This window comes from Eriocheir sinensis, chromosome 23, assembly GCF_024679095.1.
Source record: "Eriocheir sinensis breed Jianghai 21 chromosome 23, ASM2467909v1, whole genome shotgun sequence".
NCBI classification, from domain to species: Eukaryota; Metazoa; Arthropoda; class Malacostraca; order Decapoda; family Varunidae; genus Eriocheir; species Eriocheir sinensis.
The window spans coordinates 2,295,884-2,322,203 of NC_066531.1; the positions used below are offsets into that span (position 1 = coordinate 2,295,884).

The 26,320-nt window shown below is 48.6% G+C and overlaps 2 protein-coding genes and 1 long non-coding RNA gene across 18 annotated transcripts in view; 2 read left to right on the forward strand and 1 right to left on the reverse strand.

The window, feature by feature from the left end:
* The window catches only part of LOC127002384 (rho GTPase-activating protein 100F-like), a 233,284-nt gene that overhangs the window by 70,222 nt on the left and 136,742 nt on the right, over positions 1-26,320 (reverse strand). For 9 of the 12 annotated variants that reach the window (XM_050868256.1, XM_050868251.1, XM_050868250.1 and 6 more), the window contains exon 2: positions 18,754-19,165. The exons of 2 other annotated variants lie outside the window; for them this stretch is intronic. In XM_050868256.1, the coding sequence (XP_050724213.1) occupies positions 18,754-18,921 (168 nt within the window). In that variant the 5' untranslated portion in view covers positions 18,922-19,165. Of the gene's footprint in view, positions 1-11,338; positions 11,942-18,753; positions 19,166-26,320 lie in introns of those variants that run through there. One more of the 12 variants, XM_050868261.1, reaches the window with a different exon arrangement.
* Positions 1-26,320, forward strand: part of LOC127002403 (uncharacterized) — a 134,043-nt gene that overhangs the window by 63,284 nt on the left and 44,439 nt on the right. The gene's annotated exons all lie outside the window — the stretch shown is intronic.
* Positions 1,300-2,866, forward strand: LOC127002401 (uncharacterized). Of its 3 annotated transcripts, XM_050868298.1 has the most exons (3): positions 1,345-2,178; positions 2,372-2,470; positions 2,570-2,866. In XM_050868298.1, the coding sequence occupies exons 1-3, from the start codon at positions 1,625-1,627 to the stop codon at positions 2,823-2,825; spliced, it is 909 nt and encodes a 302-aa protein (XP_050724255.1). In that variant the 5' UTR covers positions 1,345-1,624; the 3' UTR covers positions 2,826-2,866. The 3 variants fall into 3 exon arrangements, 1 of the variants encoding a protein (XP_050724255.1); XR_007756144.1 differs by lacking the exon at positions 2,372-2,470 and having other exon boundaries at positions 1,300-2,178; XR_007756145.1 differs by lacking the exon at positions 2,372-2,470 and having other exon boundaries at positions 1,300-2,079.

Here is a 26,320-nt window from a genome sequence, read left to right on the forward strand (position 1 = left end):
CTCTCTCTCTCTCTCTCCTACATGAATAAGTGCAGGTAATGTTACGCTGGGAATATTGATCTACGCAAGAATGAGTGGCCTACATATGTGAGTTGATGACACCGACCTGCGCTTGGGGGGGGGGGGAGAGAGAGAGAGAGAGAGAGAGAGAGAGAGAGAGAGAGAGAGAGAGAGAGAGAGAGAGAGAGAGAGAGAGAGAGAGAGAGAGAGAGAGAGAGAGAGAGAGAGAGAGAGAGAGAGAGAGAGAGAGAGAGAGAGAGAGAGACTATGTTCCTTTCAATATCTCCGCCTTGTTAGCCCTTGTATAGTTATGGGGGGTAAGATCCTATCACCCCGGGTCACTAGGCACATGGGACACCCGGGTTATCACAGTGAACCTTCCCCAGTTTTCTCCAGGTAAAATTTAGCGACTAATCCGACTAGCTGGGTGAGGTGCTTGAACCAGGACCCATGAATTCGTAGCTAGGCGTGCTAACCACTACACCACGGAGGTCCCAGGGGAGGAAAGGTAGGGATGTTGTGGTTGGGAAAAAACTTAGGTGTTGAACTTGAAAGAGTAGGCTGTGGGGAGGCACCAAGGGGATGTCACACCGCCCGGCTGACCTACATCTTTTAGAAGTTAAAAAAATAGCTGTTATAGAGTGTCAAGCAATTACTACAGGCCTAGCACGTGTGGGTTTGTAATAAGGGGTTGTGAAGAGCCTTCCCGCCCTTCCCCCGCCCCCCAGGAACCATCAGATGTGGCCTCCGACGCGTGCTGGAGGGAGTGTAGCAGGGAGGGCCTCAGCGGTCCATGACATGCGCGGCGCGGCGTAGCGGGCGTCACCTGAGCAGCGCCCCGCGAGCCCCGACGCATTGCTCACAGGCCGCGGACTGACCTCACTAGCAAAAGGTTTCCATGAGACGCGGGGGGGCACGCAGCTTTAAGATTTACCTAATGACACAATTCTCTCCCTCACTACACGCCCATGTAAAATTCCTACAATAGTGCGTATGTATGTATGTGTGTGTGTGTGTGTGTGTGTGTGTGTGTGTGTGTGTGTGTGTGTGTGTGTGTGTGTGTGTGTGTGTGTGTGTGTGTGTGTGTGTGTCTCTCTCTCTCTCTCTCTCTCTCTCACACACACACACACACACACACACACACATACAGACCTACATACATACATACATACATACATATAGGCCTATGAGCATAATATTTGTAAAATCGTCAATTCCCGTGATTGGATGGCGACACAAGGCCTTTTGAAGCACGCCCAGCAGGTCGATCTCACCTAAGTGGTCCGGGCTGCTGGTTAGGTCAGCAGGACGTTGCCTCCACCCTGCTGTTTCTACTCGACTCGGTCACTCGGCGCTGCCCCGTCTTCTGTGTCCCTCCCTGCTGATACAAGCCAAGTGAATCACGCAACGATGTGAAGCATTTCCGACTCAAAAACGCTGCACGTGAGGGAACGCGACCCGTGACTTGGCACGCGCTAAACTTAGGAAACATTCTTCTTCTACGCTAAAAGGGGCGGTTAACCTGTCCGCTGCAATTGGGACGGATTTAGCCTTTACTGGTAGCCTGGAAACATACTCTCCCAGGCCTTTCTCTGCCTCTGTGGTGGATAGTGGAGTGTTTCCCATGTGGTATTGGTGTGCTGGATATCCCTTCACTGGTAGCCTGGAAACATACACTCCCAGGTCTTTCTCTGCCTCTGTGGTGGATAGTGGAGTGTTTCCCATGTGGTATTGGTGTGCTGGATATCCCTTCACTGGTAGCCTGGAAACATACACTCCCATGTCTTTCTCTGCCTCTGTGGTGGATAGTGGAGTGTTTCCCATGTGGTATTGGTGTGCTGGATATCCCTTCACTGGTAGCCTGGTAACATACACTCCCAGGTCTTTCTCTGCCTCTGTGGTGGATAGTGGAGTGTTTCCCATGTGGTATTGGTGTGCTGGATATCCCTTCACTGGTAGCCTGGTAACATACACTCCCAGGTCTTTCTCTGCCTCTGTGGTGGATAGTGGAGTGTTTCCCATGTGGTATTGGTGTGCTGGATATCCCTTCACTGGTAGCCTGGTAACATACACTCCCAGGTCTTTCTCTGCCTCTGTGGTGGATAGTGGAGTGTTTCCCATGTGGTATTGGTGTGCTGGATATCCCTTCACTGGTAGCCTGGTAACATACACTCCCAGGTCTTTCTCTGCCTCTGTGGTGGATAGTGGAGTGTTTCCCACGTGGTGGTGTGCTGGATATCCCTTCGCTGGTAGCCTGGTAACATACACTCCCAAGTCTTTCTCTGCCTCTGTGGTGGATAGTGGAGTGTTTCCCATGTGGTATTGGTGTGCTGGATATCCCTTCACTGGTAGCCTGGTAATATACACCCAGGTCTTTCTCTGCCTCTGTGGTGGATAGTGGAGTGTTTCCCATGTGGTATTGGTGTGCTGGATATCCCTTCACTGGTAGCCTGGTAACATACACTCCCAGGTCTTTCTCTGCCTCTGTGGTGGATAGTGGAGTGTTTCCCATGTGGTATTGATATGCTGGATATCCCTTCACTGGTAGCCTGGTAACATACACTCCCAGGTCTTTCTCTGCCTCTGTGGTGGATAGTGGAGTGTTTCCCATGTGGTATTGGTGTGCTGGATATCCCCTCCCAAGATGCAGGACTTTACATTTTTCTCCATTGAATTGTAGCATGAAAGTACCCACTACAACCTCAACGAAAGCCTTATCCAATGTGGGTTTCAGCTCTCAGAATCATTTTTTCCCAAGGCCACGAAGGAGATTGGTCGGGTCTCATGAGTGTAGAACCTTTGTCAAACTATCACAAGACTCATAAAACTACCCAAGGAAATACCCACCACAACCTCAACGAAAGGCTTATCCAATGTGAGTGTGTGAGTATGCCCCGAATCGTCTGGGAATATGGGCTCAGCAGCTTCTCTCTCTGCGGCCCTAATGTACCCAAGTCTAGGCCCGTCTGTGCGCTCTCATACCCTTGCCGGAGCCTATAGCGTTCGGGGGGGAAATGCAGGAGGGAAGGAGGGGGATGAGCTGACCTAGAGGAGACAGAAGAAGGATCGTCACGGAAGATAATTAGAGAAAGAGCAAATGGAATGTGTTTAAAGGAGAAAAAATTGCAAGATGTTGGGAAAGACGAAAAATAGGAACCGCGATAATATGACGAGAGAGAAAGTGATGTTTTTTTTTGAGAGAGAGAGAGAGAGAGAGAGAGAGAGAGAGAGAGAGACAGACAGACAGACAGACAGACAGACAGACAGACACACACACACACACACACACACACACACACACACACACACACACACACACACACACAAGAACCGGCAAGATAATGAAAGAAAACGAGGAAGAAGAGGAGGAGGAGGAGGAGGAAGAAGAAGAAAACACCAGAGTAAAAGAAACAGACATGGAAAATTAACATGTAAAAGAATATAAAAAGTGGTCTGGGAGTCTAAGTCATCCGGTGTTCTCAATCTAACCGAGACTTCATTCACAACCAGGAATTCAATTAGGGGAGGAAAGGGGGAGGAAGGGGTAGGGGTGGAGAAACAGGGGTGAGGGAGAGTGGGGAGGGAAGAGGGGAGAGAGGGCAGGAAGAGGAGAGGAATTCTAGTGAGGGAAAGGGATATTAAAACCACGAAATAGTGTTATGAGAAATAGCCGTGCAGCGCGGGACGAGAAATTAGTGAAGGGAGGAAGATGGGGGTGGTTAATGAGTGTGAATAGAGAAGGAGAGGAAGTTGGAAAGTTTCGTTTAGTCGGCGCAACATCTGTGGTCATATGCCGGAGAGAGACAGAAGGGGAAGGAATTATAGGAGAAGGGAACAGTTGGAAAGTTTCGTTTAGTCGGCGCAACATCTGTGGTCATATGCCGGAGAGAGACAGAAGGGGAAGGAGTTATAGGAGAAGGGAACAGACCCCAGGAGACGGGACACAACCCCCGATTAATACCTGGTACCCATTCACTGCTGGGTGGAGAGGGGTGTAGGGTATCGGAAAAGCCGCCCAAGTTTTTCCACTCCGCCCGGGAATCGAACCCAGGCTCTCTCGATTGTGAGCCGAGTGTGCTAACCACTGCACCACGAAGCCCCCCAGGAGAGGAAGGACAAGAATGAGGAGGAAGAGGAATAGGAGAAGGAGAAGAAGAAAGGAAGAGGAAGAGGATGGGAGGGTCGTTCTGTTCTCCAGGCATTTTAGTGACACGCACGGAGGGAGTCTCTGTGCGCGCGTGCTACGAGATCGTTCAAGGCACCTCTGTCGCAAAAGAAAAGTGGTTAAAATTGATAATTAATATATAAACTCTCATTTTTGTTTATATATTTTTTTCCCTCCATTTCTTCCTCTCCCTCCCTCTCTCTCTCCCCTCAGTGGATAACTCGATACATACAGCCAGGCCTATACTTTGAGGCACCAGGGTAGGCGATGGCTGAGTGGTAGCGTGCTGGGCCCACATTCACCGCGTGATGGACGACGCTACCACCTGGGATTTTTCAGTCACCGCCGAGTGGCTTAAAACTACCCACATGCTGTCCTGAAGACCACCCATCAACCCGGACTCTAGAGGAAACCGTCCAAGTGAATCAAGGAGGAGTTCCGGGGGGCAGCATGAGCCAAGAGAAGATGGCGCCACTATAAACACTTGCCTGCGCCATGACGGACCGGGGCTGAACACCATCCAGGCACATCAAGCAAGCCTACCGGAGCTATAGGCGGAGACGTAAAAAAAATAAAAAATAAAAAATAAAAAACGTTGCCAGATTGTCGTACTTAAAATCTTATATTTACTTCCGACCCAAAATCTGTCTCCTGGTCCCCAATAACAAGATTCATCTATACGTATCGTTAAAGTAGTTAATGAGAGAGAGAGAGAGAGAGAGAGAGAGAGAGAGAGAGAGAGAGAGACAGACAGACAGACAGACAGACAGACAGACAGACAGACAGACAGACAGACACACACACACACACACACACACACACACACACACACACACACACAGAGGGCGTTGCCTCGCCAAACCTAAGCCGCCCCCTAGTATCCAAGCAGGAGCCACCGACTTGCTCTGGCCATGAGCTTCGTAGGAGTCCCCCTGCCTTCTCAGGAGCGTGACAGAGAGAAAAATGAGGGAAAGAATGAGGAAAATGAGGGAAAGAGAGAAGAAAAACAGGGAAAAAAGAGGAAAATGAGGGAAAAAAGAGGAAAATGAGGGAAAAAATGAGGAAAATGAGGAAAAAATGAGGAAAAAGAGGAAAATGAGGGAAAAAAGAGGAAAAAACAGGGAAAAAGAGGAAAAAGCAGGGAAAAAAAGAGAAAAAACAGGGAAAGAGGAAAAAACAGGGAAAAAAGAGGAAAAAACAGGGAAAAAGAGGAAAAAACGGAAAAAAAGAGAAAAAACAGGGAAAGAGGAAAAAACAGGGAAAAAAGAGGAAAAAACGGAAAAAAAGAGAAAAAACAGGGAAAGAGGAAAAAACAGGGAAAAAAGAGGAAAAAACAGGGAAAAAGAGGAAAAAACAGGGAGAAAAGAAGAAAAAACAGGGAAAAAGAGGAAAAAAAGGGAAAAGAGGAAAAAACAGGGAAAATAGAGGAAAATGAGGAAAAAGAGGAAAATGAGGGAAAAAAGAGGAAAAAACAGGGAAAAAGAGGAAAAAAATACATCACGGTACAGAAGAAGGGTCAAACTACCACCAGGGTCATAAAACTACCCTATGCAAAGCCCACAACGCCTATGAAAGCTTTGTCGAATATGTATTTCTTCAGGTTCACGGTGCAGAAGAAGGGTCACACTACCACCAGGGTCATAAAACTACCCAATGCAATGCCCACAACTCCTAGGAAAGCCTTGTTGAATATGTATTTCTTTAGGTTCACGGTACAGAAGAAGGGTCAAACTACCACCAGGGTCATAAAACTACCCTATGCAATGCCCGCAACGCCTCCGAAAGCCTTGTCAAATATGTGTATCCCCTTTAAGTGTACCGCCCCGCCCCGCCAATACCATCGTCTACCCTTCCCTGAGACCACTAACCTTACTTTGCCTCCCTCCAGAATTAAGGAAGGAAATACAGAGGAGCAGTTTGGACTTGTGATGTTTCGAGCACACACACACACACTAGGAGAGAGAGCGAGAGAGAGCTATAGAGAGAGAGAGAGAGAGAGAGAGAGAGAGAGAGAGAGAGAGAGAGAGAGAGAGAGAGAGAGAGAGAGAGAGAGAGAGAGAGAGCAGGGTACACACACACTCCTTTAGGAAGACATCGGTGCCTCCCAAAGCATCGACATCGCTCGTGTGTGAAAAGGAAAACATGGAACAGAAAAAATAATACAAGAAAAAGAAAGGAAAATAGAAGGAAAGGAAGAAAGGAGAAGGAAAGAGAGAAGAAGGGAGGTCGAGAAGGATGGAAAGGAGAAGGAAAAAGCCGTAGAAAATTAGAAAGGAGGGGAAGGAAATTAGGAAATGAAGAAAATAGGACAGGAAGGAAAAAGAAGATGAAAAAGAAGAAAATGGACATGAAAAAGAAGATGAAAAAGACACACACGCACACACACATACACACACACACACACACACACACACACACACACACACACACACACACAAGATACTTCAAATCAGAAAACGAGTAAATACTTAAAAAAACACCAAAAACAAACAAAGAAAATCAAAACAACACCAGACAGCATCAGAGGAAATGTGTCTACCAACTCTTATTAAATATTCAATGGGAAAAAAAAATATCCATAAACTCGTATTTTTTTTTTTTACTGAGCCGTTGAGACTTTGAGGGAAGGGAATGGAAGACTTGAAGAGTTACAGGTGAGCTCTACATTCACTCAGGTAAAGGTACAGCTGCGCGTGGCCTCCGTGCTCATCTCCGTCACACTGGCAATACTAACCGTTAATCAAAGAAAACTATAATAAGGTTTTAGCGATGGGGTACTAATGTGTTTTTCGTTTTACAATTCCTCGTGTTTTTGGTCGATATGAATGAAAGAGACCTACAGTTTTCTTTCTACCCAAATTGTATTCATCGTAAGGGCAATACTAACAGTTAATCAAAGAAAACTATAATAAGGTTTTAGCGATGGGGTACTAATGTGTTTTTCGTTTTACAATTCCTCGTGTTTTGGGTCGATATGAATGAAAGAGTCCTACAGTTTTCTTTCTACCCAAATTGTGTTCATCGTAAGGGCGATACTAACCGTTAATCAAAGAAAACTATAATAAGGTTTTAGCGAAGGGGTACTAATGTGTTTTCCGTTTCTTCCGATTTCTCGTGTTTTTGGTCGATATGAATGAAAGAATCCTACAGTTTTCTTTCTACCCAAATTGTGTTCATCGTAAGGGCGATACTAACAGTTAATCAAAGAAAACTATAATAAGGTTTTAGCGATGGGGTACTAATGTGTTTTTCGTTTCTTCCGATTTCTCGTGTTTTGGGTCGATATGAATGAAAGAGTCCTACAGTTTTCTTTCTACCCAAATTGTGTTCATCGTAAGGGCGATACTAACATTTAATCAAAGAAAGAAAACTATAATAAGGTTTTAGCGATGGGGTACTAATGTGTTTCTCGTTTCTTCCGATTTCTCGTGTTTTGGGTCGATATGAATGGATGAGACCTTTAGTTTTCTTTCTACCCAAATTGTGTTCATCGTAAGGGCAATACTAACAGTTAATCAAAGAAAACTATAATAAGGTTTTAGCGATGGGGTACTAATGTGTTTTTCGTTTTACAATTCCTCGTGTTTTGGGTCGATATGAATGGAAGAGACCTTTAGTTTTCTTTCTACCCAAATTGTGTTCATCGTAAGGGCAATACTAACCATTAATCAAAGAAAGAAAACTATAATAAGGTTTTAGCGAAGGGGTACTAATGTGTTTTTCGTTTTAAAATTCCCCGTGTATTTCTTTTTTAATCAAGGCTCCTTCCTTCCTCAACTTCCCTGGGTCAAAATTCTCAAACGTATCGGGCTCCCACCGGGTTCTCTTGGGTGGTTTTTCCCGTCCAAGGTCCAGAAGTCGGGTATAGCTATCACCAGGGTCACAAAACACCCATGGAAACAGCCACAGGGGAGATTCACCGGGTATTCTTGGGTGATTCCTCCCGTTCAAGGTCCAGAAGTCGGGTATAGCTATCACCAGGGTCACAAAACACCCATGGAAACTTAGCCACAGGGAAGATTCACCGGGTATTCTTGGGTGGTTTTTCCCGTCCAAGGTCCAGAAGTCAGGCATAACTATCACCAGGGTCACAAAACACCCATGGAAACAGCCACAGGGGAGATTCACCGGGTATTCTTGGGTGTTTTTTCCCGTCCAAGGTCCAGAAGTCGGGTATAGCTATCACCAGGGTCACAAAACACCCATGGAAACAGCCACAGGGGAGATTCACCGGGTATTCTTGGGTGATTTTTCCCGTCCATACTGAAGAGTCGTCCATAGCTATCACCAGGGTCACAAAACACCCCATGGAAACTTAGCCACAGGGGAGATTCACCGGGTATTCTTGGGTGATTTTTCCCGTCCAAGGTCCAGAAGTCGGGTAAAGCTATCACCAGGGTCACAAAACACCCGTGGAAACTTAGCCACAGGGGAGATTCACCGGGTATTCTTGGGTGATTTTTCCCGTTCAAGGTCCAGAAGTCGGGTAAAGCTATCACCAGGGTCACAAAACACCCATGGGAACAGCCACAGGGGAGATTCACAGGGTATGCTTGGGTGATTTTTCCCGTCCAAGGTCCAGAAGTCGGGTATAGCTATCACCAGGGTCACAAAACACCCCATGGAAACTTAGCCACAGGGGAGATTCACAGGGTATTCTTGGGTGATTTTTCCCGTTCAAGGTCCAGAAGTCGGGTAAAGCTATCACCAGGGTCACAAAACACCCATGGAAACTTAGCCACAGGGGAGATTCACCGGGTTTGCCTGGGTGATTTTTCCCGTCCAAGGTCCAGAAGTCGGGTATAGCTATCACCAGGGTCACAAAACACCCCGTGGAAACTTAGTCACAGGGGAGATTCACCGGGTATTCTTGGGTGATTTCTCCCGTCCAAGGTCCAGAAGTCGGGTATAGCTATCACCAGGGTCACAAAACACCCCGTGGAAACTTAGTCACAGGGGAGATTCACCGGGTATTCTTGGGTGATTTTTCCCGTCCAAGGTCCAGAAGTCGGGTATAACTATCACCAGGGTCACAAAACACCCATGGGAACAGCCACAGGGGAGATTCACAGGGTATGCTTGGGTGATTTTTCCCGTTCAAGGTCCAGAAGTCAGGTATAGCTATCACCAGGGTCACAAAACACCCCGTGGAAACTTAACCACAGGGAAGAATCACCGGGTATGCCTGGGTGATTTTTCCCGTCCAAGGTCCAGAAGTCGGGTATAGCTATCACCAGGGTCACAAAACACCCCGTGGAAACAGCCACAGGGGAGATTCACCGGGTATTCTTGGGTGATTTTTCCCGTCCATACTGAAGAGTCGTCCAAAGCTATCACCAGGGTCACAAAACACCCCATGGAAAGCCCAGCAACTTCTACAAAAGGCTTTCCAAATAGGCGTATACTGAGGTGCTGATGCATTAAGAATATGGGCTCTGGATATCTCGTATGCTCAAGCGATTCGGGCTCTCGCTAAGACCTTTTACAGGCCCCGGATAAGACAGGACAGTTTCAAGTGAGCGTTCTTTTTCGTTCGAGGCGCAGAAATCTTGTTCATCTACCGCCAGGGTCAGGAAACCACCCCTAATAAAGCCCTTTTGAATAGAAGTTACTAAGGTGTTAAAGCGTTTGACAATATGCTTTCTGTGAGTTGGTATTCTAAATCGGGTTCTCAAATGTGTTCTTCTAGGTTCAAACTACCACCAGAGTCATGGCTCCAAACCCCTACGAAAGCCTTGTCCAATACGTGTGCTTGCTGGCTCAACCCTGCAGCGTTTCGGAGCAACCGCCACCTTAAAAATGGCCCAGAAAACCTTGCTTCTCTACACGATATGAGTTCCTATACGGAGAACGCCAGGCTGTTAAGAAATGCATTGTTTTAACCTGCTTCCTCGCCGCCCGGGTCAGTAAGCCAAGCATCACTCTTATAATATTTATCTAGGCGAAGGTTGCTACGTTTTAACAAGCTTGCGGTGAGGCAGGGTTGTTTAGTAAGTAAAGGCGGGGACGGGCAGGGCTTGAGAAAGGGCTGGGAGAGGAGGAGGAGGAGGAGGAGGAGGAGGAGGAGGAGGAGGAGGAGGAGGAGGAGGAGGAGGAGGGGGAGTTGCTTGGCACAAACTACGAGGAAGAAAATGGAAAGGAAGAAGAAAATAAGGAAGACACGGAAGAAAAGGAAGATGATAGAGAAGGAGGAGGAGGAGGAGGAGGAGGAGGAGGAGGAGGAGGAGGAGGAGGAGGAGGAGGAAGAAGAGGCTGGTGGCAACGGAGAAGAGGGGAGAGGAGGAAGAGGAGGAGGAGGAGGAAGAAAGGGAAGGGGAAGGGAGGGAACAACTACGAAGGGCCAGCGAGGTCTGTGAGCGGCCGCGTCTTGGCTGGCTGGAGGCTGCCGCGGCGGACCTTCGTAACTTGCGGCCGCTGTGGAGCCTCGGCCGGTGGGGGGGTGGGGGGTTGGGGGTTGGGTGGGGGTTCAATTCCAGAGACGGAGGGAAGATGCTTTAAGGGGTAACGTGGGGGTTGGCTGCACGCGGTCTGCTGGTCGGGTAGAGGGTCAGAGGCTGAACAAACACATAGGGTCGGATTGCAAGACATTTTGCCACCCAAGAACACATATTTGACAAGGCTTTCGTAGGAGTTGTGGGCATTTCCAGGGGTAGTTTTATGACCCTGGTGGTAGACTGACCCTCCTCCTGTACCGTGAACCTGAAGAAACACTCATAAGAATCTGACTGACCCATTCTTTGACCTCTAGATATTGATGATGTGAGAACCGAATTTGTTTTGTAATACCGAACTATATGCCTGGTATCACAAGACTCTCTCCCATATCACATCAGCTATTTCTAAAGGTCAAAGCGGGGGTCAGCCGAGACTACCACCAGGGTCATAAAACTACCCCTGGAAATGCCCACAACTCCTACGAAAGCCTTGTCAAATATGTGTTCTTGGGCTGCGAAATATCTCATAATAGGACCCACATTATCTAACAGGAGTGGCCATACAGGACGCGGGTAGCGGGTAAGCTTGGAGGGAACCCGCTACCCGCGTCCTGTATGGCCACTCCTGTCAGATAACATGTGTTTGTTCTTCCCGCTGACCCGCTAGGCAACCCGCTACCCTCCACCCTCCCAGCAAACCGCGTGTAGTGTGGCCGCACCCTAACGTGGGGGAACCTACCTCTTCTAGGACTGCCGGTCGACACATGAAGGGGAAGCAAGCCATTACACACTCTTCGCCTCTCCTCCGGCATATAGTCCTTCATCAATATTTAATAAGGCGGCCACTGGATAACGTAAGACTCGGGCAGAGGTCATAACCCGGCCACTAGAGGGTTGGTGCCTCTGAGCCTCGGGGCCGGCGGAGAGCCATCTGTTGCGGCATGGCAGATAGCGGGTCCCGGCTGCCTCCGCCTGCAGCCTCCCGCGGCCCCGCTAAGCACCGTCTGAGAGTTCACAGTCACCACCACCCTCATCAGCCGCTCCACTGTCCCTAGTGTGCGCCCCGACCAACACTATGTCCCCCACACATCATACCGACGACACATTGCTTAAGTGTGCGTGCTCGGAGGGGGATAAGTCGGTCTGCGGGTAGAGGGCGGGGCAGACGAACCACTGGGCAGGGCAGGCGGTGGGGGTCGTCATGACAGCTACACTAATCAATTGGTTCTCTAACACTACGGAAGATACAACACGATGACCTGAAAGTTCAATTTGATCAATACATAAAAGATCGGTTTTATAAGACACTTTCAGTTCTCACATCAGCTATTTCTAAAGGTCAAAGAGGAGGTCACTCGGTTTCTAATGAGTGTTTCTTCAGGTTCACGGTACAGAGGAAGGGTCACATTACCACCAGGGTCATAAAACTACTCCTGGAAATGCCCACAACTCCTACGAAAGTCTTGTCAAATATGTGTTTCTAGGTTCACGGTACAGAAGAAGGGTCAAACTACCACCAGGGTCATAAAACTACCCCTGGAAATGCCCACAACTCCTACGAAAGTCTTGTCAAATATGTGTTTCTAGGTTCACGGTACAGAGGAAGGGTCACACTACCACCAGGGTCATAAAACTACTCCTGGAAATGCCCACAACTCCTACGAAAGCCTTGTCAAATACGTGTTCTTGGGCGGCGAAATGTCTTATGATACGACCGCAAGGGACTGACACCGCCTTGCTTATGAACACACACACACACACACACACACACACACACACACACACACACGCACACACGCCGGGTCACCATGAGTGTCTGCCTCACCCTTCCGTCGTCGACCACAAACAACTTTACAGTTCAGTACAAAGCGGTTGTCTGATGGGTCCTCCACCTTCCGGGCGGGGCGGGTGTTGGGGGGCTCGTCGCTGCATGCCCTCCCGGCGCCCCGCAGCACAGACCCACACCGTCACTACACAAGAGCCACACCAACAACCACACCACACACCAGCCACCCTCGTCCGCGTTCACGTGTTGCTTCGGTAAAATTTTCCCTTGGAGGCGGGTCGACCCCAGTGCCTGCCGAGCTCAGCGCCCATGCGAGCCGCCGCCGCCGCCGCCACCTCCGCCAAGGCACGATGGATGGCTGACTCAGGCCTGGACACACGTGCTCAGCCCATGGCGCTGTTCCTCCTCAGTCACGAGCGAGTCCAGGACAACTTTGTGACGGTGGTTGAAATTGTTTAAACGGCGCGTGGCGGCAAGGCGAGGGAGGAGCGGCGCGGCGGTGTGCTGCGTGCGGGAGGGGCGTGTCAGACGGGCGCCACACAAAGCTGCTGCTGCCAGTGTGTACCCGCAGCCTCCGCCGCTCCCCGTGTGCAGCAGCAGCCTCGCGCCGCCGCCCAGCAATGGAGGGGACGAGGAGGAGGCGAGGACGGTGCTGCAGGTGGGGGTGTCCAGCAGCGTGTGGACAGCGATTCCGAAAGGCCTGTGAGCAGTGGCCTGGCTCGGTATTTCCCAGTGAGTCACCCCGCCAGCACCGCGCCCAGGCCGCCGCCACCCCGCGCAGCCCGCCGCCAGCCGCCAGCCGCTGCAGCCACGGGTTCAGGGCCATATTTTTAAACATTTCTGCACCCAAGAACACGTAATTTACTAGTCTTTCGTGGGAGTTTGGGGCATTTCCAGGGGTACTTTTATGACCCTGGTGGTAGTGTGAGCCTTCCTCTGTACCGTGAACCTAAAGAAACACTCATTAGACCTCGATTAACCTCTTTTTTGGCCTTTGGAAACAGTTGATGTGTGGGGTGGGAGCATCTGACAATGCCAACCTCAGCTCTCTGGTCCGCGCTGGTCACTGCTGCCGCGCTCAGACCAAACTCTGGCACTCTACTTTAAACATCTTTCGCCAGGAGGGAGCTAATACTCTTCCCCTCGCTCCCCTCCCCCACCCCTCCCCTGCACCAGCCCTCAGACGCACGCCCCGCCCCTACTCCCCCCTCCCCCCCACTCCTACGACCACTCTCACAACTTTTCCTCCTCCTTGTGCAACGCTCCGACGTGATCCTTCCTAGCATTCTTTTTGTTTATGTTGGTGAAATAGACCTTGATGTCCAGCCGTCTCTCTCTCTCTCTCTCTCTCTCTCTCTCTCTCTCTCTCTCTCTCTCTCTCTCTCTCTCTCTCTAAGGACAGGCCACCTAGTCTGGTCCATGGGGTCTGTTTGGTCTTATCTATGTAATTCTATGTAATTCTCTCTCTCTCTCTCTCTCTCTCTCTCTCTCTCTCTCTATCTATCTATCTATCTATCTATCTATCTGTCTATCTATCTAAGGACAGGCCACCTAGTCTGGTCCATGGGGTCTGTTTGGTGTTGTTATCTATGTAAATCTATGTAAATCTCTCTCTCTCTCTCTCTCTCTCTCTCTCTCTCTCTCTCTCTCTCTCTCTCTCTTGCCTCTATTCCCTCTGCCTACAACACTCTCCTATGACCTGTTCTTAGCTTGCCTGTCCGTTCTCTTCCCTCCCAGCCTTCTCCTGAGCCCCTTCCCTCCTCCCCCTGTCACCAGCATCCCTCATAGATCTTCCCCTGTTCTGCTGCCTCACTCGACCCTGCTGGACCTGGCGACATAGGGGGCCCCAGTGGACTTGGCTAACCCCTTCCCTCCACTCACTATACAAGCCTCCTCCTCTCTCTGTCTCTTAAGTACTTATTTATGTTTTGTTGGGTATATATGTTTCGAATCTGTCTGTCTATGGATTGGTCTGCATCTCTCTCTCCCCCTCTCAAACACACACACACACACACACACACACACACACACACACACACAAGGCGATGGGCGGAAGACTACGGTCCTATTAAACTAAGATCCATATCCTCAAACATTTCAGAGCTCACACACACACACACACACACACACACACACACACACACACACACACACACACACACACACACACACATTTGATAAGGCTTTCGTTGAGGTTGTGGGTATTTCCATGGGTAGTTCTCTGAGCCTAATGACAGTTTGACAAGGCTTATGTACCGTGAATGCGACAAACACTCTCATTTGTGGCCTCAGGAAGTATTTGGTGAGTGAGCCGAAGGTGTTTATAAATGCGAACGTAAAGACTCACCATAGCGCTTGTTTGAGAGGCGATATGTTACTATTTCAATGGCGAGAATTTGCTATCCCGCAGGTTACGTTATGCAGGAAGGGTTGGGTGGCCCTCAGCCGATGTATTCACAGTTTACACCTTGACAGCACAGGTGAGGGGTGATTTTTTTTTTTACAGCAAAGGAGACAGCTCAAGGGCACAAAAAAAGGAAACAATAATATAAAAAAGCCCGCTACTCGCTGCTCCTAAAAAGAATCCAAAGAGGTGGCCGAAAGAGAGGTCAGTTTCGGGAGGAGAGGTGTCCTGATACCCTCCTCTTGAAAGAGTTCAAGTCGTAGGCAGGAGGAAATACAGATGAATGAAGATTGTTCCAGAGTTTACCAGCGTGAGGGATGAAAGAGTGAAGATGCTGGTTAACTCTTGCATAAGGGGTCTGGACAGTATAGGGATGAAAGAGTGAAGATGCTGGTTAATTCTTGCATAAGGGGTTTGGACAGTATAGGGATGAAAGAGTGAAGATGCTGGTTAACTCTTGCATAAGGGGTTTGGACAGTATAGGGATGAAAGAGTGAAGATGCTGGTTAACTCTTGCATAAGGGGTCTGGACAGTATAGGGATGAAAGAGTGAAGATGCTGGTTAATTCTTGCATAAGGGGTTTGGACAGTATAGGGATGAAAGGGTGAAGATGCTGGTTAACTCTTGCATAAGGGGTTTGGACAGTATGGGGATGAAAGAGTGAAGATGCTGGTTGACTCTTGCATAAGGGGTTTGGACAGTATAGGGATGAAAGAGTGAAGATGCTGGTTAACTCTTGCATAAGGGGTTTGGACAGTATAGGGATAAAAGAGTGAAGATGCTGGTTAATCCTTGCATAAGGGGTTTGGACAGTATAGGGATAAAAGAGTGAAGATGTTGGTTAACTCTTGCATAAGGGGTTTGGACAGTATGGGGATGAAAGAGTGAAGATGCTGGTTGACTCTTGCATAAGGAATTTGGACAGTATAGGGATGAGCATGAGTAGAAAGTCGTGTGCAGCGGGGCCGCGGGAGGGGGGAGGCATGCAGTTAGCAAGTTCAGAAGAGCAGTCAGCGTGAAAATATCGATAGAAGATAGAAAGAGAGGCAACATGGCGGCGGAATTTAAGAGGTAGAAGACTATCAGTAAGAGGAGGAGAGCTGATGAGACGAAGAGCCTTAGACTCCACTCTGTCCAGAAGAGCTGTGTGAGTGGAGCCCCCCGACGCGTGAGATGCATACTCCATACGAGGGCGGACAAGGCCCCTGTATATGGATAGCAACTGCGCGGGGGAGAAGAACTGGCGGAGACGATACAGAACGCGCATGCGCCGTGCTGAATCTTCAGGCTCGCCGTCCCCCACTCTCTGGAGCCTCTTGAGTACTGCTCCGTGTTCACCCTCACAGCAAATACTACCCAATGCCACAAAGGTGATCAATCGGGCTCTCTTGAGTGTTTTATCCCGTTCACGGTGCAAAGCCTGGTCAAACTATCACAAGACTCATAAAACTACCCACTGAAATACCCAGAACCTCTACGGAAGCCTTGTCAGATGTGGGAGCCCCTAAATGCTTGAGACTATGAGGCCCACACGCTATCGGGTATCATGAGCGTTTTTCACAACCATGGTAGAGAAGCCTTGTCAGTCTATCCCGAGGCTCATAAATCTACCTTTGGAAATGCCCCTAACCTCTACCAGAAGCCTTATCCATTGTGGGTGTGAGCCTCGAAGCGTTCAGGTGTGTCTCCCCGGGTTCTCTCATGACGGCAGCGCTGAAGGGAGGCTTTCAGTTGAGGCCGACAATCAGGAGTTCACGTGTTGTCACTCACTGGCATTCATTTCGCTTCCGTTGAGCTGTGCCTTGGTGGTCATCGTAAGGTAGGTAGTCGTGGACCATTCTCAAGCTGTCGACGCAATTGTTCTATGGTTTTTCTTTTTCCTTTTTTATTTAGCTTTTATATTAATTTTTTTTTCTTCGTCTTCTTCTTTTACTTGTTGTTGTTGTTGTTGTTGTTGTTGTTGTTGTTGTTGTTGTTGTTGTTTCTTCTTCTTCTTCTTCTTCTTCTTCTTCTTCTTCTTCTTCTTCTTCTTCTACTTCCGCTTTCTCTTCTTTGCTTAGAAAAAAAAAAAAAAACCCGGCCAGCGCATGAAGCCAGTCTGCGTCAAGCTAAGCCGCTAACTATTACAACCCTCGCAGTAAGCTGTGCTCAGGGCGGGCCGAGGCAGAAGCCGGGAAAAATAATCTACATAACAAAGCAGAACGGGCAGGCTGACTAGAAGTGTGAGCGGTGGAGGAACAGGGGTCAGGGTGTCGGGGCCAAAGTCTATATACACCAGGTCAAGTCACACGCAGGTTTGTGGGAGGAGACACGGCCGAGGCGTGGTTTATGCGTGACGTTACTTGGAGCCAAACTAGAGAATGTAGAAACAGGGATTTAGAGAAAACGAGGAAAGGCGGACTAATTTAAATCAATCACTTCAACATGCCCTCCCTCACACCCCACACCGCCGTTTGTAGGCATTGAAATTACAGTCACGCAATAGCACAATAAAAAGACATATTTTTCCGTCAGTGGCTTGCCTGAACGCGCTGTGAAAGAAGGCGAGAATGCACATCCGGAGTGCACACACGGCCCCAACTTTAGTCACCCCTGAACTGGCGGGTATTTTTTTTTTGGCTCCAAGTGACGTCATCCCGCTGCTCCGCCCCCAAACCGCCTCCTGCGCGTACCGGTCGCAGTTTTGAAGCAGAGTGACTTGACTTGGTATATATAGATTTAGGTCGGGGCGGTAAGGAGAACGTGACGTGTTCCCTCTGTTATGCCAGTGTGTCCCTCAGAAACCCGCGGCGGCCTGAGCGTTGTGGCGGCGACACCGGCGGCTCCTGCTTCGCGTGGATGCACTTACCATCAGGAGGGGAAAAGTTTCGCGTCGCGTGCTCGGGCAAGGCGTGTGAGTAGTGCGCGGCGGCGGTGAGGCTGGGGCTCCGGCGGCCCTCCTGAAGACCACATGCCTCGTTAGGTGACAGTGATGATGGCAGGGGCTATCACACTGGGCAAATTTTCCGTGGATCTTCAGTCAAACCACGATTTCTGCTAGCGTGTTTCTCATTTGTTTCTTGTTATTGCTGATGATGATGATGGTGATTTATACCGTCGTCCTTCAGTGAAATCTACCGTAGCTTTGGAAGATCGTGGACGCGTCAGAAAACCACGGAAATATGAGAACCACGCCAGCGGGAATCGTGGTTTGACTGAAGATCCACGGAAAATTTGCCCAGTGTGATAGCCCCTTAACCCGGTAGCTGATTGGATCATGTTTCTTAAAGGCTCCTCCAAGCGAGAAAATGTGAAAAAATCATCACTCACGCAAACCATTTCATAATATATATCAAAGCATTTGTGATCAGTTTATGCATCATCTATTTTTGGGGGTTTATATCATGGCAAAAATCGCTGGTACACGGTAAAGCCACAAATTTGGCCCGTCGCTGCTACACGGTAAAGCCACAAATTTGGCCCGTCGCTGCTACACGGTAAAGCCACAAATTTGGCCCGTCGCTGCTACACGGTAAAGCCACAAATTTGGCCCGTCGCTGCTACACGGTAAAGCCACAAATCTGGCCCTTCGCTGGTACACGGTAAAGCCACAAATTTGGCCCGTCGCTGCTACACGGTAAAGCCACAAATTTGGCCCGTCGCTGCTACACAGTAAAGCCACAAATTTGGCCCGTCGCTGCTACCGGGTTAACCCAGAGCACAAGGTGACGTGTGTCTTGTGTCGGATAAGCAACAACAACAACAAAAAGTTTCTGGTGAGGTGTTGCTGGGTGAGGACTCGTGTTGCAGGCCGTGAGTGTGTTGTGGTGTTACAGTGCACACAAAACAATACAGATAACAAAAACTAGGATCTTAATTCATGTGTCAGTGAGATATTAAAAACATTTCAAAATATATCAGCATCAAAAAGGGACATGACACAGCACAAAGTGTGGCCCGGGAGACCGTCCTGCGGGCACTCACCATGACCTTGGCCTTAGAAGGGGACCCCACATGGTTGAAGAGGCAGCCGCACGCCGGGTAGTGGGACGGGCCGCCGCGTACGTCACACATCGCGGGTGAGACGCAGCCGACGCAGCCCGCCCCGGCAGACTCCTGGGACCTCAGGGTACACGCCCCGCCCCCCCTCATTCACCACCACGACGAGGGCGGCGACGACGAGACGTTGGCCCTCACGGGAGGCATCGTCCCTCACAGCATTGCACGCGGCTCATGCTAGTCCCGTCGCCGCTCGTCCGTTCCTGCCCCGCACAGTGACATCAACGAGATCCACTTGGCACGCGCTCTCTGGTCCGGTAGCCTGGGCGTGCCCGCGACAACAGTTCCATCCTTAGGGCGCTGTTACAAACACTTTCGCTTTTCACATCAACTATTTCTAAAGGTCAAAGAAGGGGTCAGTCGGGTTCTATTGAGTGTTTCTTTAGGTTCACGGTACAGAAGAAGGGTCAAACTACCACCAGGGTCATAAAACTACCCCTGGAAATGCCCTCAACTCATACGAAAGCCTTGTCAAATATGTTAACTCACATCAACTATTTCTAAAGGTCAAAGAGGGGGTCAGTCGGGTTCTATTGAGTGTTTCTTCAGGTTCACGGTACAGAAGAAGGGTCAAACTACCACCAGGGTCATAAAACTACCCCTGGAAATGCCCACAACTCTTACGAAAGCCTTATCAAATATGTAAACTCACATCAACTATTTCTAAAGGTCAAAGAAGGGGTCAGTCGGGTTCTATTGAGTGTTTCTTCAGGTTCACGGTATAGAGGAAGGGTCAAACTACCAACAGGGTCATAAAACTACTCCTGGAAATGCCCACAGCTCCTACGAAAGTCTTGTCAAATATGTGTTCTTGGGCGGGAAATGTCTTAAAATATGACCCTTAAATTTCAGCAAACGTTGGCGCCAGGATAGACACGCACTCTCCCTCTATTGCTCCTTCATTCAGAAACGTTTACTGTAGGTAGAGATTGATAACAAAGGGAAGAACAAAAAAACAAAACAAAAAAAACTATGCTCCATTACACATCGGCAAAGTGGGCGTTCACCTAAACCTTCACAGCACCAAACCGATACAGACCAAAACATTTATAGGAGCATTAACCTGGTAGCAGCGGGGACCATGTTTCTTAATGGTCCCTCTAAACGAGAACAATAAGAAAAAAAATCATCACTCACGCAAACCATTTCATAATATATATCAAAGCATTTGTGATCAGATTATGTATCATCTATTTTTTGGGGGTTTATATCATGGCGAAAATTTGGCCCGTCGCTGCTACACGGTAAAGCCACAAATTTGGCCCGTCGAAACTATTGCCCTTCCTACAATATTACTAATACAACAACAACAATTACTACTACTACTACTACTACTACTACTACTACTACTACTACTACTGATATTAAAATAGTAAATTAAAATGAATATAATAATAATAATAATAATAATAACACAAATAACATTACCATCACTTATCATTTTCATTCTTACCATCGGCCATGATAACAAAATACGTAATAAATAACCTAATAACAGCAACGATTATAAAACCAAACTATCAAACCACCCACTAAAGATGTATACTGGACGCGTGATTGCATGGTTGGTGGGCGGAGACTCCTCAACAGACTCCACAATACCCATGCTTTTCACTTGACGAAGGGAAGGTGGCATTGGGTGGGGGAGGGCTGGGGCTTTACCGGGGTCTGGGCATTACTGGGGTTCGTTGTGTTAGGGGCATTGTGTGGGGCGGGGCTGGGGAATTACTTGGGCCTGTAGTTTTGGGGCATTGTGTCGGGCACCGCTGGGGGCCTGTAGTGTTGGGGGCATTGTGTCGGGCAGAGCTGGGGCCTGGGGTATTACTGGGGCCTGTAGTGTTGGGGGCATTGTGTCGGGCACCGCTGGGGGCCTGTAGTGTTGGGGGCATTGTGTCGGGCAGAGCTGGGGCCTGGGGTATTACTGGGGCCTGTAGTGTTTGGGGCATTGTGTCGGGCAGCGCTGGGGCCTGGGGCATTACTGGGGGCTGTAGTGTTGGGGGCATTGTGTCGGGCAGCGCTGGGGCCTGGGGTATTACTGGGGCCTGTAGTGTTGGGGCATTGTGTCGGGCAGCGCTGGGGCCTGGGGTATTACTGGGGCCTGTAGTGTTGGGGCATTGTGTGGGGCAGCGCTGGGGCCTGGGGTATTACTGGGGCCTGTAGTGTTGGGGCATTGTGTCGGGCAGCGCTGGGGCCTGGGGCATTACTGGGGCTTGTAGTGTTGGGGCATTGTGTTGGGCAGCGCTGGGGCCTGGGGCATTACTGGGGCCTGTAGTGTTTGGGGCATTGTGTCGGGCAGCGCTGGGGCCTGGGGCATTACTGGGGCTTGTAGTCTCTGGGGGATTGTGTCGGGCAGAGCTTGGGCCTGTAGTATTTGGGGCATTGTGTCGGGCAGCGCTGGGGCCTGTGGGGTTTCTGGGGCTTGAACCTCCTCCAGGGTCGACCAGGAATCATTTTAACGACCAGCCAGGGGAGGGAGGATGAACACTTGGGTGAGCTGGTCCGACGCGAGATCAAACTCCGGCCCACTAATATCTAGCTACCCGCGGTAAACCCCACACCGCGGAGACGTCAACGGTGGTGATTGAATAGGCTGGGTACATCGCTCCGTGCGCCCGCTTGGCCTTGGTGAACTGTCCATCGCTCGTTGTGTTTTTACGGTGCGTGTTGGGGCCCATGTGTGTGTGTGGCTCACGCGACTGAACGGCAATATATTTAATGTTTTTTTAATTATTTTATTGTCGTTGTTGTTATTATTATTATTATTATTATTATTATTATTATTGTTGTTACTTTTAATGGTACTGTTGTCATACTATAGAAAACTTGTCTAAATTTATGTTATATTTGTAACTCCAATATAATTAATAATGATATAAGTAGTAATAATAATAATAATAATAATAATAATAATAATAATAATAATAATAATAATAATAATAATGATAAAATAATTTGAATATGAAAATGAAAATGGAAAATATTTATATGAAATTATAATATTAATGGCGAATTTAAATAAGATTGTGGTTATTTATATCAACCCAACTAAATGTTCTACTACTACTACTACTACTACTACTACTACTACTACTACTACTACTATTGGTCAAGCGTTATATTTCAGTTATCTTTTCATCCGTGCCAAACACCCTCACCCCCACCCCCACACATACATATAAACACACAAACAACACAGAATCACGTCATACAATATCGTTTTCTTAAGCTCTGCCTCGGTTTCACACGCTAAGGAATTCGCTGAGGTCCTCCGCGCAGCCCATGTAGTTCGCTGCCCTGTTGTCAGTCACAGATAATCGAGCTTCATCATTGTGTAAGTCTTTTTCTGCGTTGCTAAGTTGACATTTTCTATTCCTCTCTCTCTCTCTCTCTCTCTCTCTCTCTCTCTCTTGGAATCTAGTCTTTGCTTTGCCGTCCAATTCTCGTTTTCTTTGCTTCCGTATAGAGCTGTTATTTAACTTCCTTCCTCGTCAACTCTATAATATATTTCTTACCCCGGCATCCTCTCCCTACCTCTCCCCCCCTCTTGGAATCTAGTCTATTCTTTCTAATGTTCCTTTCCTTTCTTTCCGTATAGAGTCGTCACCGAGACCCCTTTAAAAACACAGCAGAAGCCTCGTGTTTTGATGGGCCGCCCTACAGCACACGAGTCTCCCTTCCCTTTTCCCGTCCCCCGACCCCCCCCCCCCCCCCCCCACCGCGACCTGCCCTGTTCCCCTCACCTATGCCCGGCACCCCTACCACCTGGCCGCAACTATTGATCACGAGAGAGAGAGAGAGAGAGAGAGAGAGAGAGAGAGAGAGAGAGAGAGAGAGAGAGAGAGAGAGAGAGAGAGAGAGAGAGAGAGAGAGAGAGAGAGAGAGAGAGAGAGAGAGAGAGAGAGAGAGAGAGAGAGAGAGAGAGAGAGAGAGAGAGAGAGAGAGATAGTATTGTCATCGATGTAGTAATAGTCTCGGTAGTAGAAGTAGTAGTAGTAGTAGTAGTAGTAGAAATAATAATAATAACAACAATAACAACAACAACACCACCATAAATAAAGTATACAATTTAACACTATACGTTAAAACACAAGCACTCTGATCGCACTACATAGAAGACTCGAACCTTTGAACCCATCACGATACTTATATAATGAAACGGTTATCCCTTAGCAAGTGTGTTGAACCAAGATGAAGGAAGGAATCGGGGGGGAGGGGGCGGTAAGGAGGAGGAAGAATAGAAGAAGGAGGAGGAGGAGGAGGAAGATGAAGAGGAGGAGGGTGAAGAAGGAGGAGGAGGAGGAGGAGTTGAAGGCGGATGAGGATGGGGAGGAGGAGGAGGAGGAAGAGAAGGAGGAGGAGGCTAAGTATAAAGCGAGACTGGAATTGTACTGGTATTGGTAAGGGACTGGTATTTTATTGGTATGGTATTGGTATGGGACTGGTATGGTATTGGTAAGAGACTGGTATGGTATCGGTATGGACTGGTATGGTATTGGTATGGACTGGTATGGTATTGGTATGGACTGGTATGGTATTGGTATGGACTGATATGGTATCGGTATGGACTGGTATGGTATTGGTATAGACTGGTATTGTACTGGTATAGGTGTGTTACTGAAAGGAAGGGAAGTATAGGGAAGAGGAAGAGGAAACATGGAAATGCATGGAAATGCAGGCAACAGAAAGCCTATTGGCTCATTACGAGGAGGAGGAGGAAGAACAAGAAGAAGAAGAGGGAAAGGGGTACAGTGGAGGGCAATGGAAGGGAACTGCATGGGAATAGAAGGGAAGATTAGAGAGAGGAAGAGAGCGAGAGAGAGGGTTGATGCGTCAGGCAGCGGGCGGTGAGGCAGGCGGGGTCCCAGCGCGCGCGGCGAGTTTCTCCGGCGGCCGAGTTTACAGTGCGGTACAATAACTTCGATGTTTGACGACGCGGCGTGCTCCTGCCGTACACACGCCCCCCCCGCGCGCCCTCCCTACTACTACTACTACTACTACTACTACTACTACTACTATAGAAAGGATTAAAGTCCTATGCCTTTTCTCTTTGGCATCTATTTCCAAACCTATTAGTTACGATGTCGATGATGATAAACGATATTACACACACACACACACACGCACACACACACACACGCACACACGCACACACACACACACACGCACACACACGCAGCTCTTTACGGTTATCTGCTAAACTCTAACTTATTTTCGCTAACCTGACACTGAGGCGATAGATAGATAGATAGAGAGAGAGAGAGAGAGAGAGAGAGAGAGAGAGAGAGAGCGAGGGTCCATGACTATTTTCTCGTCCGTAATGAAAACACACAAAAAAACGAAGGATTGCGTGTGTGTGTGTGTGTGTGTGTGTGTGTGTGTGTGTGTGTGTGTGTGTGTGTGTGTGTGTGTGTGTGTGTGTGTGTGTGTGTGTGTGTGTGTGTGTGTGTGTAGGGAGTAAGGGAGATTGTAAAGAATGATGAAGGAAGGAAGGAAGGAAGGATGGAGGTGAGGAGGACGAGGAGGAGGAGGAGGAGGGGACAGTGAGCTGGATCAATGTGCAGTGGAAGCGTTGACCCACATCGCTCCTCCACCACCACCAACCACCACCACCACCAACTGCAGCCGGCCACCTCCACTATTCCTCTCAGTACCACACACACACCGCTACAACACCAGTCTCCTACCAATACAATACCAGACCACACCACTACAATACCAGCCCACACCCTTCGCTTCCCACCCAAACAGACCCAGACATATTAAGTAGACTGCATAAGATTGTTTTCCTTATCTATCTGTCTATCTATTTATCTATCCGCAGGCATATTAAGTAGACTGCATAAGATTGTTTTCCTTATCTATCTGTCTATCTATTTATCTATCCGCAGGCATATTAAGTAGACTGCATAAGATTGTTTTCCTTATCTATCTGTCTATCTATTTATCTATCTGGGTGTCTAGTTATGTATATATTTCTCTATCACCACAATTTCTTTACCGTACATTAATTCATCTCCATTTTGATCATCGCTATCTACTTCTTTCTCTATCATCTCCTCGGCTTCATCATCATTCTCATAACCAGTGTCCCCTCACCCCTGTCTTTATATCCTTCCTTCCCAGGCTTCTTATGTACTGCTAAACTCCCCTAGATTCCCAGTGTCCCATAACCCCTGTCTCCAAACCCTTCCTTCCTTACCCTAGACTTCACTCTATTGTCATAACCAGTGTCCCTTCACCCCTGTCTTCAAACCCTTCCTTCCCCGGCATGTTATGTACTGCTAAACTCCCCTAGATTCCCAGTGTCCCATAACCCCTGTCTCCAAACCCTTCCTTCCTTACCCTAGACTTCACTCTATTGTCATAACCAGTGTCCCTTCACCCCTGTCTTCAAACCCTTCCTTCCCAGGCTTCTTATGTACTGCTAAACTCCCCTAGATTCCCAGTGTCCCATAACCCCTGTCTTTAAACCCTTCCTTCCCAGGCTTGTTATGTACTGCTAAACTCCCCCAGATTCTCATGACCAGTGTCCCTTCACCCCTGTCTTTAAACCCTTCCTTCCCCGGCTTGTTATGTACCGCTAAACTCCCCCAGATTCTCATGACCAGTGTCCCTTCACCCCTGTCTTCATCCCCTTCCTTCCTTCCCCGGCTTGTTATGTACTGCTAAACTCCCCCAGATTATCATAACCAGTGTCCCATAACCCCTGTCTTCATCCCCTTCCTTCCTTACCCTAGACTCCACTCTATTGTCATAACCAGTGTCCCTTCAACCCCTGCCTTCCTTACCCAGCTCATGTACTGCTAGACTCACTCCATGCTTATAACCAGTGTTCATAACCCCTACCACCAACCCCTCCATTCCCTCTCTTTGCCAGGCTCCTCCTCCTCCTCCTGGTACCCTCCACAACCCACGTCATCCTTCCCCTATCGACCACAACCCATTCCGGCTTCATAATACTCCCAAGCGACGCCGGTAGCTTTAGTATCGATCACCAGCGACTCGGCAGCTTCATTCACCACTCTTCAGTCAATGCCCCGCCCGGCTTGCATCTATGTTTCGTGGTAAGACTTCCATTGACGGTCACCACGGAGAGTCTGCTTTGGGCCTGTATTCTGGAAACGTATAAAGCTCACATTTCAAGTAGTTTCCATGGGGGTGATTTTTCAGTTCAGAGGTCGTGTAAAACTATCACTAGGATTACAGAGGAGTCCATCAAAAGCACAGCACCTATTACGAGAGGCTTTTAAACAGGGAAACTGAGGTGCCTTGATGTTTAAGAATGCAGGATGTACCCGCTTCGTCTCCGTTGAGCTCCCATGTTAAATAGACTCTCTACCTCTTTAACCTCATCGTCTTCGTCTTCGTCAGCTATTCTTCTGTTCTTCATCTAGCGTTCTGTGTCCCTGGTGGTCATAGCTACGAGATGGTCAGGGAGGGCGAGCGTTTGAGTCCGAGGAAAGGAGAAAGAGACAGGTCGGGGTAAGGGAAG

Excerpts from the sequence above, each read along its gene's own strand:
- LOC127002401 (XM_050868298.1), top strand. The coding sequence starts at position 1,625 with ATGTGGTATTGGTGTGCTGGATATCCCTTCACTGGTAGCCTGGAAACA. Across the intron at positions 2,179-2,371 it reads CTGGTAACATACACTCCCAG|GTCTTTCTCTGCCTCTGTGG; the intron begins GTCTTTCTCTGC and ends ATATACACCCAG. Across the intron at positions 2,471-2,569 it reads CTGGTAACATACACTCCCAG|GTCTTTCTCTGCCTCTGTGG; the intron begins GTCTTTCTCTGC and ends ATACACTCCCAG.